Source organism: Rissa tridactyla, chromosome 8, assembly GCF_028500815.1.
Source record: "Rissa tridactyla isolate bRisTri1 chromosome 8, bRisTri1.patW.cur.20221130, whole genome shotgun sequence".
NCBI lineage: Eukaryota > Metazoa > Chordata > Aves > Charadriiformes > Laridae > Rissa > Rissa tridactyla.
In genome coordinates, this window is record NC_071473.1 from 17,505,827 (window position 1) to 17,519,379 (window position 13,553).

At 51.4% G+C, this 13,553-nt stretch overlaps 1 protein-coding gene across 2 annotated transcripts in view; it reads left to right on the forward strand.

Moving 5' to 3' along the window:
* Positions 1–13,553, forward strand: part of RAB11FIP3 (RAB11 family interacting protein 3) — an 85,219-nt gene that overhangs the window by 20,250 nt on the left and 51,416 nt on the right. For both annotated transcript variants that reach the window (XM_054211054.1, XM_054211055.1), the window contains exon 2: positions 1,583–1,676. In XM_054211054.1, coding sequence (XP_054067029.1) covers positions 1,583–1,676 — 94 coding nt within the window. The remainder of the gene's footprint in view (positions 1–1,582; positions 1,677–13,553) is intronic.

A 13,553-nucleotide genomic window follows, 5' to 3' on the forward strand; every position in this document is an offset into this window, starting at 1 on the left:
GTCTACCAAAAAAGTCGCCCATAAAACTGGCAAAGATGCTTGTGTTGTCTTCTCCCCGTTCATGATGCTGTAAGTCGGCAGGCGGGCAAGCCTGTGCCGTGCTGGACCATGGGGGGTTTCTCTTGTGGCAAGTGTTCCCTTGTGGGGTGGCTTTTTTTTTTATGGTCTCAGCCCTGTGGTCCCCTCTGTGGTGGTCACCTCACCGCTGCTGCGATGAGGTGGGATGTCCACAGCAGAGCCATCTCCTGCCTCCCCCCGGGGTGTTGGGAACCACGGGGACATGCGGGTGAACAGCTCTGAGTGTGTGGCAGACGTGATTTTCCTGTATAAACACAGACCTGGGTTGAAGAAAAACAAAACCAAGGAAGCAAACCAAGCCTCCTCGCTGCTGCGTAACGAGTCAGGCGGCTCTGAGGGCCACGGCTGTGCTCCCTTGTCCTCCTCGCCCTTAGATGTTAAGTCTCCTCTTAGGTGGGAGGTTTGCTTCCCTGGAAGGAGAGGTTTGGTGAGTCACTCTCTCTTCTTTTTCTTTCCCAAGAACAAACCAAACCCAAGAGATCACCCCAGTGAGTCAAAAGGTGACCGGTTGCGCTCATGAGAGCTGAACAAACCCAGCAGTGCACACCACCTGAAGGCTTCTCCTGCGCCTCAGCTCTGGAGGAGGAGAGGTTGATGTGTTTGGCAGGGCCAGGGCAGTGGTACGGGGCAGCCTTTGAGTACGGAGCTAATTTCACCTCTTACACCCTGCTCTCTCCTGAGCTGAAGGAGGTGGTTCTAAAATACACAAAGGTGCCTCAGTATCTCTTAAAAGGAGGGTTTGTGGTTTTGGTGTTTTTAAAGCAGAAAAGCTTCCTGATTGTCCTAGCTTGAGAAGCATCAGTGGTGTAAAGGATTTTCTGAAGGGCAGGTTTGGGGCAGCCTGGAAGGAAGGAACCAAATGCGCTTTTTCAAAGGTTTTGTTTGGACCCTGAGGAATGGCTTTGGTTTTGCCCCCAGACTGTGGCCTGTTCTGCCTGGAGTGCCCAGATTGTCCTCGCCGGGTCTCGCAAACGTCCCTTGTTCCATGTGTGTGCCTGCTCTGGTGCCCGCATCCTAATCCTCGCTAGCTGACGTGATTCCTTCCCCCTCGGGCATTGTCTAATTGTGAAAATATTTCAATTATATGGCCTAAATTTGTAACGTGAAGCAATTCATTACCACTGAATCCTCTTAATTGGGCCCTCCTACTGGGCAGCCTATTACTGAGTTTTCCCAATTAAGATAGGACCTCTTTAAAAAAACATAAAAATAAACAAATCCCTGGCAGAGAAGAACCACATGGCAAGAAATACTGCCCTAACCTATGTTTCAAGACTAAGAAATAGTTTCAACACCAACCAATACTAATTAACCCCTCTGTACTGATTACTTATGTTCCCTTCAAGGAGAACAGCCGCAGTTTGGTGTCAGTTTAAGAAATTCACTGGTATTAGCTTAAATCTTTTTCGCGTAAGGCGGAGAAATTTGTCAGAAGGTGTTTCTCTGATGGAAGATGCCACTTCCCCAAAGGGCTCTGTGGGTAACGCTGCTTTTGTGCTTGCAGGTAAAGGACCTAACAAAATACCTCGATCCGAGCGGACTTGGAGTCATCAGCTTCGAAGATTTCCATCGGGGGATCAGAGCGATCAAAAATGGGGGTGAGTTTGCTGCTGTGCTGTGAGGGAGGACCGGGAGGCACCGAATTTCAACGCCACAGGGGTTCACCGAGCTGAGAAGTCACTCGGGGAGAACAAGCTGGGTTCGGTTTTCTGAAAGTCGCTGCTCTGTCTTGAGAGGAAGGCAAGGGGAGAGCCCGGGTGCGTTTAATTATGGAGATGATAAAGGTGGTACAGCAGTTGTGGTGGGGGTTGCATGTTTTCCTGTTTATCAGGAAAGTTCCTTCCTAAACATCCATTGGAAACAGAAAAGCCACCAAGGGAAAATACCTTCTGGTTTGGTGCCTGCTCTCCCCTGTGGTTTTGTGGGGGTTTGCTGCTCGGGGCGGCTCTTGGCTGATACGCTGCTGGAGATGTCTGTCTGTCTGTCTGCCATCGAGTGCAACATCATCTGAACGCTGGGCACCGATCATAGAATCGTAGAATTGCCTCGGTTGGAAGGGACCTTTCAGACCATCGAGTGCAACCATCAACCCAACACTGTCAAAAACCAGCGCTAAACCGTATCTCGAAGCACTACGTCTTTCCATCAAAATCCCTCCAGGGATGGTGACTCCAGCACTGCCGTGGGCAGCCTGTTCCAATGCTTGACAACCCTTTCAGTGTAAAATTTTTTCCTGATATCCATCCTAAACCTCCCCTGGGGCAACTTGAGGCCATTTTCTCTTGTCCCATGGCCTGTTCCTTGGGAGAAGAGACCGACCCCCCCCTGGCTACCCCCTCCTTTCAGGGAGTTGTCAAAAGCATTTGCCTTCACTCCCAACTATTTGGAGGATCAACGTGCTCGGGTGATTTCTGGCAAGAAGCACATTAAATGAGAGCTTTGAATTCACTGACAGGTAGGGAATCTCTAAACAGGCCCCTGACAATCCCCGCGTTGCTCTTGATGGGCTTGTTGCAAGTGCTTCCAGAGCAATGGCGTGGTGAAATGGGAAACATCTTTCTGGCTGGTTAGCATTTGAAATGCTATGGTATTTTATTTTTTCTTTTTTTCAATTTGGGATTCCTCTCTAATATGAGTGTTAGAGGGTTGTTTTGGAGCGAGCGTGGTGGTAAGGACAAGGTGTGAAAAATATTGAAAGCCTCCTGCTGAGCAGATATAACTTTAAATGTGCGAAGGGGAATTATCACACACGTTGATCAGTTTTGCTTACGGTAATGCTTGTTTTCAACTTCAGCATTGCTTTCGTGCAGCAATAAACGCGCGCCACGTTGGTAGCCCTGTGCACCGAGCACGCTTCCCAGCGCCGATACAAGCAAGGGTGCGGAAAGACTGATTGTTCCTGTACGAAATGTGTCGTTTCACGAGTAGAAAACCCTCAAGGTAGACGCGATTTCTCTTTTTCTCGGTCGTCCATCCCTCCGTCTCCTCCCCCTGGTTTATTTGTGCTCGGGACTGCAGGGTTTTCTGGTAGCTCAGAAGTTTTGGTGGCTGGTGTAGCTTGATTGCTGGTTCTCGTGCTGCAGGAGGAAATGCAGCGGGGCTATTAATTTGCAATAAATTGCTATTGGAGTAGAGCATGTTTGTGAAAGCTCTGGCTTGTATTTCTCTTCAATAATTCATTGCTCTGGGATTGTGTTATATTAATTGAATGGAAAAAGCAGATCCGGAGAAAGCTTTCAGGATGCCTATTTATTAAACTTGAAAGAGATTGATATGTATTTATTACAGTGGTTAAGAAGGGCAGAGCTGACATAGCACAGCATTAAACAGCTGTAAGAGAAACCCGGGATCGGCTGCAGAGAGAGTTTCTTTGAGTCCCACCAGCTGAGCGGTTGCTCACGTTGAAGGGATCTTGAGGATTTGCTGCTTCCGAGACAGTCAGTATTGATCATCCCCTTGTAAAGAAAGAAGAGGTTATGCTTGCTGCTGGGCGGCCCTTTTAACAAGGTTTTCTTAATTAGCTTGGCCTATTTTTAGCCAGAGATGGTTCTGTTGCGTTTCCTGGTACTCTGTAGTCCTTTGGCCCGTCGCTGAAGTGAGACCTGATGTGAGATTGTACCTCCCAGGGTCTGCCTTAACGGGGGGAAGGGGTCATTTCTGAAGACGCTCTGCTTTTCTTTCCTTCTCCCCCCCTACCTTGGAGACTCTGTAGGAGAATAGCTGTGACTTTACTCGAGATTTTACGGTCTAGCTTGGCACACTGAAGGTGCAGTTACAAAATGAGCAAAACTTGCCTCGTCGGCTGCTTTCCTTACAACCGCTTTCGTGTTCAGTTGGCCTTTACGTCCAGGGAGGATCCTCGGCCCTATCCCTGCGCCAGCTCTCTGGGGTATGTTCCCGCTGGCTGAGGAACACGCTGATCTAGGACTCCTCCAGCTCGCCTTCGGTGCGGAGCAAAGCACCATTTCACCACTCGGACAGCACTGAAAGCCACCATGGCACCTCCCCGCTGCTGGGAAACAATTCCCATCTCTCTCCTGCTGTAACCCTCTGTCTGGCCAGGTAATGTTGACTGTGTCGGGGAAAGAGCAAAGTGACTTAATGTGCTACAGAAGCTGGATTTGAGACTTTCATGGGAGTTTTTAGCCAGTTGTGGCTGCTTTATCTTCTACCCTTCCCAAAGAGAAGACTTAAGATGAAAATGTGGTCATTATGTGTGTGTATATATATATATATTATTATGATTAGAGCGCTCTGGGTGGTGGAGTCTGGATGGCCTGGGGTCTCCCCTCTGCAGGAGGTGGTGAGCCCGCAGCTCTCGGGTGGTTGGGCTCAGTTCTCAGCCCAGCTCTGAGCTATTTGTCAGGATCAGGGTGGCATGGGGACCGCAGCAGGTCCCCACGGCTGGGGATTGCCGGCTCTTGGGCACAGAGAGACAGGCTCAGAGACCCTGCTGGGACAGACTCAGCTCCTCACACCCTGCTGGGTCCCAGCTCTTCTTGCTGGTGAGGTGAGGTGGGGTGGGGTGGCTGCTGGGACACTCTTCTCCCCCCTGCTGTGTGTGGTTTGCCTGCTTTTAAAGTCAGTGGGAACGGTGCCTGGACAACTGGCCAGTCCTGCAACAGGTAAAGAGCAAAGCAGAGGGGCAAACTGGGGAACAAACGTTGGCAGCGAGTCAGGGATGATAAATAACTCTAAAAAGTGGAATGTTAGGGCCTTGGATTGTAAAACTTGAGAAGCTGCTAATGTAGTGGAGGCAGTAATGATTTGAATTTGAATAATTTGGAGGAGGATGTTACAGAGCATGCTTAAAGAAGCCAGCTAAGGTGTGTAATGCCTGGGGAATCCACAGCTAGGGGGAATCCTGCTGCACCTGGCTACCATCAGGGAGATCCAACGGGACATCTTTCTAGTCATCCTGCAGGGGGGGAAAAAACAGGGAGCCAGCGTGACGGCTGCATTCATCGTGCTTGGAAGCTACAGCTCATGAGGGACCTGTAAGATACAGGTATTGTATGCAAACCACTTAGGAAACGCAGACCAGGAGTAAGATACCTTTCTATTTGCATGGCAAGGAGCTGAGCATGGGACAGGGGTGGTGTGATGGTGTCTGTAACCTGAAGCCGAGGTACCTGGACCAAGGAGCAGCTCTAGTCGTGGATGCAGGAGCTGCCGGAGGGGGAGGTAGTTGGTAAACACGAAGTCTGGGTAGTGTCAGCTGCAGCTGGATGCAAACAAACAACACGGGATGTGCTCACAGGCAGAGTCCATTCTTTGTCAGGATATTTAAAAACCTTTGAAGCTTCAGACACCTGGTTTTCTAGAGGCCTCTCAGCATCCAGTAGGACGTATTTAATGTCTCCTCTTTGTAGCGCACCAGTGCTCTTAACTCGAGCTCAAAAGCATTAATGAGCAAGGCGTGTAACCATGCTCTGAACATCTGTAACATCTGTCTTCCAAAAACACCCAACAAAACCCCGGTAGGAACGGGCTCTGTGCAGGTACCCTCATGCACCCAGGGGTTTGCTGTTGGTGTCGGTTCAAATAACTGCTGTCAGGCAGGGGAAGGTGCATTCCTGGAGCTCGCAGCCTCCTCCATCCCTCCTGCCTTGGCTTCTGATCCCTGCACAGAGGGGCCCCTGTGCATTGAGAGCAGACAGTGCATCCACTGAGGAATAGATGCCTTCATCAGCTCAGGGGAGGGCCCGAGGATGGAAATAGTCAAAACTTTTTTTTTCTTTTTTTTTTTTTTTCCAAATGCTTCAACTAAAAGCTCTTTGGATTTGGGAAGATGGAAAATCCAGCTCCGGAGCCAACACCCAAACCTGGAAGCTATAAGCGAGTTCCTGTTTGCAGGAACGGCCGGCTGCTGGCAGGAGCAGGTGGGGACGGGACTGGGGGAGACCCCTGGCAGTGCTGGCTTTTGGGGGCTAGCCGGTTCAGCAGTTGGCCACCGTGCCAAAGGAGCGAGCCGCAGGTCAGTGGAGATAGCCCTGTGGGGCTGAACAAGAGGCAGTGAGCAGGAGGAGCGCGGTCAGCTTTCCCAAAGGCATTTGATGGGCTTCCAAAGGATGGGCTGGAAGGAAAATCGTGAAGCGAGGCAGGGCAGGGTGTTGAACGGCAAATAAAAGGCTGGCTGGTGGTCGGGGCTTGGGCTGGGCTGGCGTTGGCAAGCTGCCGCAAAGAGCCGGTGTAAAAGCGCCGTGCCGTTGCTAATTGGAACTGGCAGCGACGTGAACTCGAGCGGGTCCGAGTCTCCGCGGGGCTGCGTCGCTCGGCTCCCGAGAGCAGCCCGGGGAGGGTTTTGGTGGGTGTATCCTTGCAGCAGCGGCTGCACTTTCTGCAGTGGGCATTTCGTGTCCCGAAGTGGTTGGTGTGCTCCTGGTAGCCGGATGCCGACTTGGGAATTTCCTGAAAGAAAAAAACCAACCAAACAAAAAAAAACACCAAAAAAAAAAAACCCCAAACCCATACCCATCCCTCCCTTGTCACGAAGGCTGTGAACCTTACGTCTGAAAAGCTTGCAGCCAAGAGAGGGAACAGCGCGTCAGTTCTCAGCGCCAAACCCGAGTAATTAATGCCACGTTGCTCACCCCCTGTGCAGGTCGTGCTCTCCAGCCTTGCTGCCCGGGCAGCAGCGATGTTCCCCGCTCCCGCCGTCGCTCCGTTTAATTGCTGATCCAGCGTCTCGGAGACGCCTGTGGATCTGATAGCGCTTAGACGACATCTCTGAGACCACAGCTCCGGGTGCCCGTCAACCACTTAGTGCTTGTATGTGAGTCTGCTAGAGAGCACATGGTGGCTCGCAATTAATTTCTGGAGAGCCGGGCTGGCTGCTGGCCTGGTGACACGGATCCGCTCTGGCTCCGCAGAGCGTTTGAAGGTGCAGAGCGTGTTGGATATCTGGCTCCGTCTGGTAACATAAACCACCATTTGGTTTGTGTGTCACTCTTTTTTTTTTTTTTTGGTGTGTTTTTTTTTTTTTTTCTTTCCCCTCTGTAAGATCTGCATTGCAGATGGCTTTTGCTACGCAAAATGAAAGCTTTCCTCGCACGGGGGATAATTCCAGAAGCCAAAACTTGCATTCCCTTACACATTCCCAATCCAGTAATTATTTCTGAGGCTGTGTTTGTGTGCGTTGTCAGTGGTCTCTCTTCCAGACTGATGCTGGAAATATGGTCGTATTTGCAACAGGCTACTGCTGACATCTAAGCACGCTTTCTCGGCGGGGGTACCCGGGCCCAATTTAATATTCAAAGCGTTTGCTTTTTGAAAGGGAAGCCTTCCCTGAAGCTTAGCAGATGGAAGGAGAGCTTGTGTGCACGTTTGACTAAACTCGGTGAGTATCTGGCACTGGTTTGAGCACTTCCTACGTTCGCATCGGATCTGCTGATCTCTTTATTCCTGCAGCATTGCTGCAGTGAAGACTTTCCCCGCTGATCTTGCCTGTTCCTAACCCTGGCAAAACCGTCACCGATTAGGGAGACAGCTCGTTTGATGGCTGAAGGTAGGACAGATGCCTCGTTGTGTACAGCTGTCGTGCAGGGGCTGCCGTGAATGGGAAATCAAGGTTGATTCACGAGCAAGAATAAAACCAAAATTGCTCTGATTGTGTCTTCTGCATTTTTTTGCATTGCATCTTGCTCTGCTCTAGCACGTATAGATATGTATGTACTAGATGTACTGCTTGTTGGGATCAGGAGTTTATGAAGATGAGCGTTAATTCTGCCCCTGAAAGGAACGAAGACTTAAATCTCGCTTTAAAATTTATATGTATACTTGACGGGGGGAAAAAAAAACTACCTCCGCTGTTCTTTGTAGTGCTGTTCTTTGTAGATCAGAGTTCTCCTCATCCCTGTGGTGCGGAGGGATGCCCATAGCGCCATTACTGTGCTTGTGACGTTTGGAGTCCACGCGCTCGTCGTCTGTGACCCCTTCTGCTAGGGACCGGGAGCACCAAGCTTTTCTTGGAAGTACTGAACTGGGGTGGTGTGTTGGTTTTTTTTTTTTTGTTGTTTTTTCCTTGAAATAGTGGGACTTAAACGCTTGTCTTGGAAACCACCAGGCCTGCCCGTGAAAATGTGTGAGGGTTGTCTATTGTGGAACTCTCGGTGCTCGCAGCGGATGGGGAGTTCGGAGTGTATGTGCCAGTCTTTGATGGAGGTGAGCTGCTCTGGTGGCACCCTGTGGTCCAAGTGTCCTGAGGTCCCTCTCCATCCCTCTCCTGCAGGGGCATCTCTAACAGGAGAGGGTCTGGGGGCACAGAGACACTCTCCTGTGCCAGGCTGGGGCTCAGGGGACAGGGGTGGGACGGAGCTCCTCTGCCTGGAGGCACAAACAGATGAAGAACTGAGCAGCTGTGAGTCCAGCCCAACTTTCATCCCAAGGTGAGGGGAGGATGCAGGAGAAAGCCTCAGGGCAGGTGGCACTTGGGTGCTTGCTCTCTCCCCCCAGCCCACATCACGCTACGTCTTTGGAGAAGAAAAGTCAGTCTTCTGCTCCCAGGAACCCCAAAGTGCTGCAGAGCGTGTGCAGCTGCTAGCACAGCCTCGAAGGGGAAGCTTCCTCGGGGCCTGTTCCCAAGTCCTTCGTTATCACACCTCTCGGAACAAGGAGACAGCCTTGACTGGGCACCTACCTTTGCAAATGCAGCGTTGTGCTCTGCGCTTGGTTTTTAATAGCCGCTTGTACTCCCACCGTGGCTCCTGCATTGCTGCCGCCGAGCAAACTGGAGGGTGATAGGGGCTGGGGGGGGGGAAGAGAGTGGTGTGGGGCACGAGGATGGTCCTCGGCTCACCCGCAGCCGCCATGGGGCAGCGGAAGCAGCTCTACTACCTCCACAAATGCAGCAGAGAAATGGGAGGTCGGTGCATGGCCCTCCCCGTGCACGCACTTATCCTCTGTTTTGGAATACTTTTCGCGCTGGGAGGGATAACTCCAAACTGGCTCAACTGGGAGGGAGGATATTTCCTACTTAAAAGCGAACCCAGGAACAAAAACGCCACCCGCAAAACTATTTATCTCCAGCCGTGCATCTGCCAGGATCCAGCAAGGTTAATTCCGGCTGCAGACTCTCCCTGCCTTGGCGTAAGCAGGGAGCTTTGGGCGAGCGGCACTAACCGCTTGTTCCCCTTCAAAGCGGGAGCAGCAGCAGCTGAGGGGAGCGGGGAGATGCTCCTCAGCTGGGAAACCTGTCCCGCTGCCCAGCTCCGGAGCAGCGCCGAGCAGAACCGCACAGCCCCCGCTGCTCGCTGGCGCTTTTAAATCGCTATTTATTTCTGCTATAACATGCTAGGAAAAGGACTTAGATGCTGCTAGGGGAGGAGGAGCACTTCTGGCTCACCGTGGCTCTTCTTGCTTTGCATTTCTCTTCTAATTTATGTAAACAATGGGTTTTATTCATTTTTCTGACTTGGCAGCTGGGTGAAGGGTTACGTCAGGGATGAAGCCGGCCCGCTCCATGCGCGCCATGCCTGAGCAGGGAGCGTGTCTTCCCAAAAAAAGCCTGGCAGATGACATACTGCATTGACCTACTTTTGGGAGAAGCGCAGAAGTGTCGGAGGAAGCGTGTCCGTAGGTCTCCTCACGGCTCCGGGATGAGAACGGCAGGGAATTGCTCAAACACGCTGCCCTAAAACCGCTGCTGAGGCTCGGCAGCCCTCGGGGTGCCGGGGAATGGGAGATTGGCACCGAGCATCTCTCCCCTTTGGAGAATTCTTTCTTTATGAATATTTTGAAGCATATGCCAGAGAAATCTTGCTGCGTCCGGTCACCGTCACGGAGTGTAACAGGCTGCAGGTTCAAAATACACACACATTCCGAGGGAAATGCAGTTCATGGCACTGCAAAGCTGCCCCTCGCCTACCGTGGCAAGCGGCTGACCCGCGTTTAAATGCCCAAAGCATCACCATTTGTACACTGTCCCTTATGAGGGGGGGAAAGCATTAGCCAGATCTCTTGCAAATCCCAGCAAATCCCAGAGTGGACGGACTTCCGTGTGTCCTGATGAAGTAAAGCTTGTGGCTGCTTAGACCCTCAGACCGTAACCCAAGGCTGATAAAGGCAACCTGAGTCTAAATTGCAAATGAAAGGCCCAAAAGAAAACTAATTTCTCTGGCAAAGGAGAAGGAAAAACACTGCAAGGACTACCTGTTTTCTCGGGGAGATGGTCAACATAAAAACAGTGTTTTATTAGAGCCTTGGAGTGATCCTGAGCACACTCTCCTCTACGGAGGTGATGACTACAAAGAAAACAAAGGCGACTTCTGTTAGAAAATGGACGTTTCTCATCCATCCATCTGCTGTCTCAGTATTTCACCATCATGGGTTTTATTTTCCACGTCGGGAGTAGGCTTGTTTTGTTCCACATCTGCTGCTGCGAAGGCTTTTGGGAGCCTGGGCTTAGCCCGCGGTGTGGGGAGCGCGTGGGAGGAGGCTGGGCTGGTGCCTCCAGATGGGTGGTGCTGCTGCTGGTTTCGGTCCTCCCTGTTTTGATTTCTCAGGTTCGGGATGTTTAGCTCCGGAACGAGGGGTTATTAATGCTCGGCTCAACCCGGGAAGCTGGGGAATGTCTCCTCCATCCTCACCAGAAATGTCTGGCCACGGACCAGGTTGGGTTGGCTTCCTGAGCTTAGGTAAAGGAAAATAAGTAGCCCGTCGTCCTGCCTCTGGGCCAGGAGGCGAGCCAGAGCCGTCAGACCATTTCTCTTTAGGAATCCAGTCAATCTGGCGTGATTAATGAAGGGATAATTACTCACCTACCACTTTTGCTCCTCTGAGAGTCCTGCTCTCTCTGCTCTGTCACGGCCTGGAGGCTCGTGACTCTGTGGTGAGTGTACCCTTGTGACACCCTGACAGATTGATGTGGCAAAAGCTTGTTTCTTCCCAGCATTTCCTGGTCTCGCTCTTAGACAGGAGAGGCTGCCTGTGATGTGGCTTTGCTGGGAAATTGGTGCTAATTGCAACCCCGCTGTGATGGGTGTGCACGGGCTGGCTCCGGTGGGCGTCCCAGCGTTGAGAGGAACCTTTCCTTGGTCTTCTGCCTAACCACGGCTCGCTTCATCTCCATCCTGTTCTGCATGAAGCCGTGTCCAGGGGCAATGGTTTTAAACTAGAGCAGGGCAGGTTTAGATGAGACAATAGGACGAAGTTCTTTACACTGAGGGTGGTGGGACACTGGCCCAGGTTGCCCAGAGAGGTGGTGGAGGCTCCATCCCTGGAGACATTCAAGGCCAGGCTGGATGAGGCTCTGAGCAACCTGATCTAGTTGAAGATGTCCCTGCTGACTGCAGGGGGGTTGGACTAGATGGCCTTTAGAGGTCCCTTCCAACCCCACACATTCTATGAATCTATGATTCCTCCTGGGCTGGTGCGTGTGTCCCTCTGTCCTGGTTTGAGGTAAAACAGAACCAACTTTCTGTTCAGTAATTTTATTTCTTAGCTAGGCCTCTTCTAACTCTCTGAAATTACCAGCATGTTGTGTCTGGAGGGGTTTGCTCAGAGTGGTAAGACAGTTTGTGCCAAGGAATGGTACGCAGAGAGGCTCTTGCTTCTACTTATTGCTATAACAACCAAGGTCAGCTAACTTCGTTATTTGCCCCGTTAGAGGGTTGGAAGCGGAAAGGCGGAGAGGGGTCCCACCTGCGGGGAGGAGTGGACAGGACAGGGGACCAAAAACTGACCAGCAGGGGTATTTCATCCCATCTGCCCCATGCTCAGTATAAAAGCTGAGGGGTCAAAGGGTCAGCTCTCTTCCTTCAATGGCTGACGTCCAAGGAGGACCCTGTCTGTTCATCTGCCTTTGATCCCGATCTGTGTGTTCCTGACTCCAACTCTGGAACCCAGTTCCCACCTGTGGCTGAGTCCAGCCTGGGACTTCCCCAGTACCTGTGGGTTACGTCAGCCTGGGAGCTTAATAACGGGTTTGTATATACTGTATCTATTTCATTATTTTACTTTTTATCTTATTCTTAATAGTTTATTAAAGTAGTTTAGTTTCTTCTAAACGCGTAAATCTCTCTTTATCTCTCCCCGTCCTCCTCCCCGTGCATGAGAGGCTGGGGGGGAGCATCTGTTGCCGGCCATTGGACAATTTGGCCAAAACCACAACACCCTCCGATGTCTTTCTCCTTGATGATCATCATCTTTTCCAAGTGCATACAGTCTGAATGCTCCTGTAAATCCATCTAGCCACTGGGCAGCTTATTTCTCCTCCAGATAGGAAGGCTCCTGCTAACGAGGTGACCAGAGCTGAATTCACCGATCAGAGAGTCACAGGATGGCAGTGAAGGACAACTGTCACCCCTTGCAGCCCAACACGAGGGTGGCTTTGCTCCCGCACTGCTCCTGAGACTTTGAGAGCTGAGCTGTACCGAGTCAGCCACCTGCCTGCTCCCGTCGCTTCTCCGCTTGCTGCTTTTTGAAGCCTGTTTTGTTTTGTCTGTAGTTTTATTAACGCAATCAATACTTACAGGGTGGTCAGCAGAGATAACGCAACAACTTCTGATAAAAATGTGCCTGTTCGGGTGGTAAGAACAAGGCAACGCAATGTTTGTAACATCTCAGGCCCTTGATTCCCTTCTCAGAGATCGCATTGAAAAGGTCTAATGCTTCTGATATGGTGTTCCTCAGCTGTCCTTCATCTGCAGGAGAGGGGTCAGGCACAAGCGATGGTGGTGGATTCTCTTCTAGCCAACAAAATGTTACCAAAACCTTTGAAAACTGTCCGAATGGGTTTTAATAAGAGTTTATAGCCCTAGTAATCAGTCAGCTTTGAATGAAGCATGACTATGAGCCAGCAATGTGCCCTTGTGGCCAAGAAGGCCAATGGCATCCTGGGGTGCATCAAGAAGAGTGTGGCTGAAGACCGAGGAAGGTCATCCTCCCCCTCTGCTCTGCCCTGGGGAGGCCACATCTGGAGCGCTGTGTCCAGTTCTGGGCTCCCCAGTTCAAGAAGGACAGGGAACTGCTGGAGAGGGGACAGCAAAGGGCTACCAAGATGCTGAGGGGACTGGAACATCTCTCTGATGAAGAAAGGCTGAGGGATTTGGGTGTCTTCAGTCTGGAAAAAAGACGACTGAGGGGGGACCTTATCAACGCTTATAAATACTGAAAGGGTGGGTGTCAGGAGGATGGGGCCAGGCTCTTTTCAGTGGTGCCCAGGGACAGGACAAGGGGTGTAACGGGCACAAACTGGAACACGGGAAGTTCCACCTAACCATGAGGAGGAACTTCTTTCCTGCGAGGGTGGCAGAGCCCTGGCACAGGCTGCCCAGAGAGGTGGTGGAGTCTCCGTCTCTGGAGACATTCCAAACCCGCCTGGACGCGTTCCTGTGCCACCTGCTCTGGGTGACCCTGCTCTGGCAGGGGGTTGGACTAGATGATCTCCAGAGGTCCCTTCCAACCCTATGGTTCTATGATTCTAAGTGCTGATGATCCCTGCTGGTACCTGCATTGCATAGCTCGTGGCTTTGGAG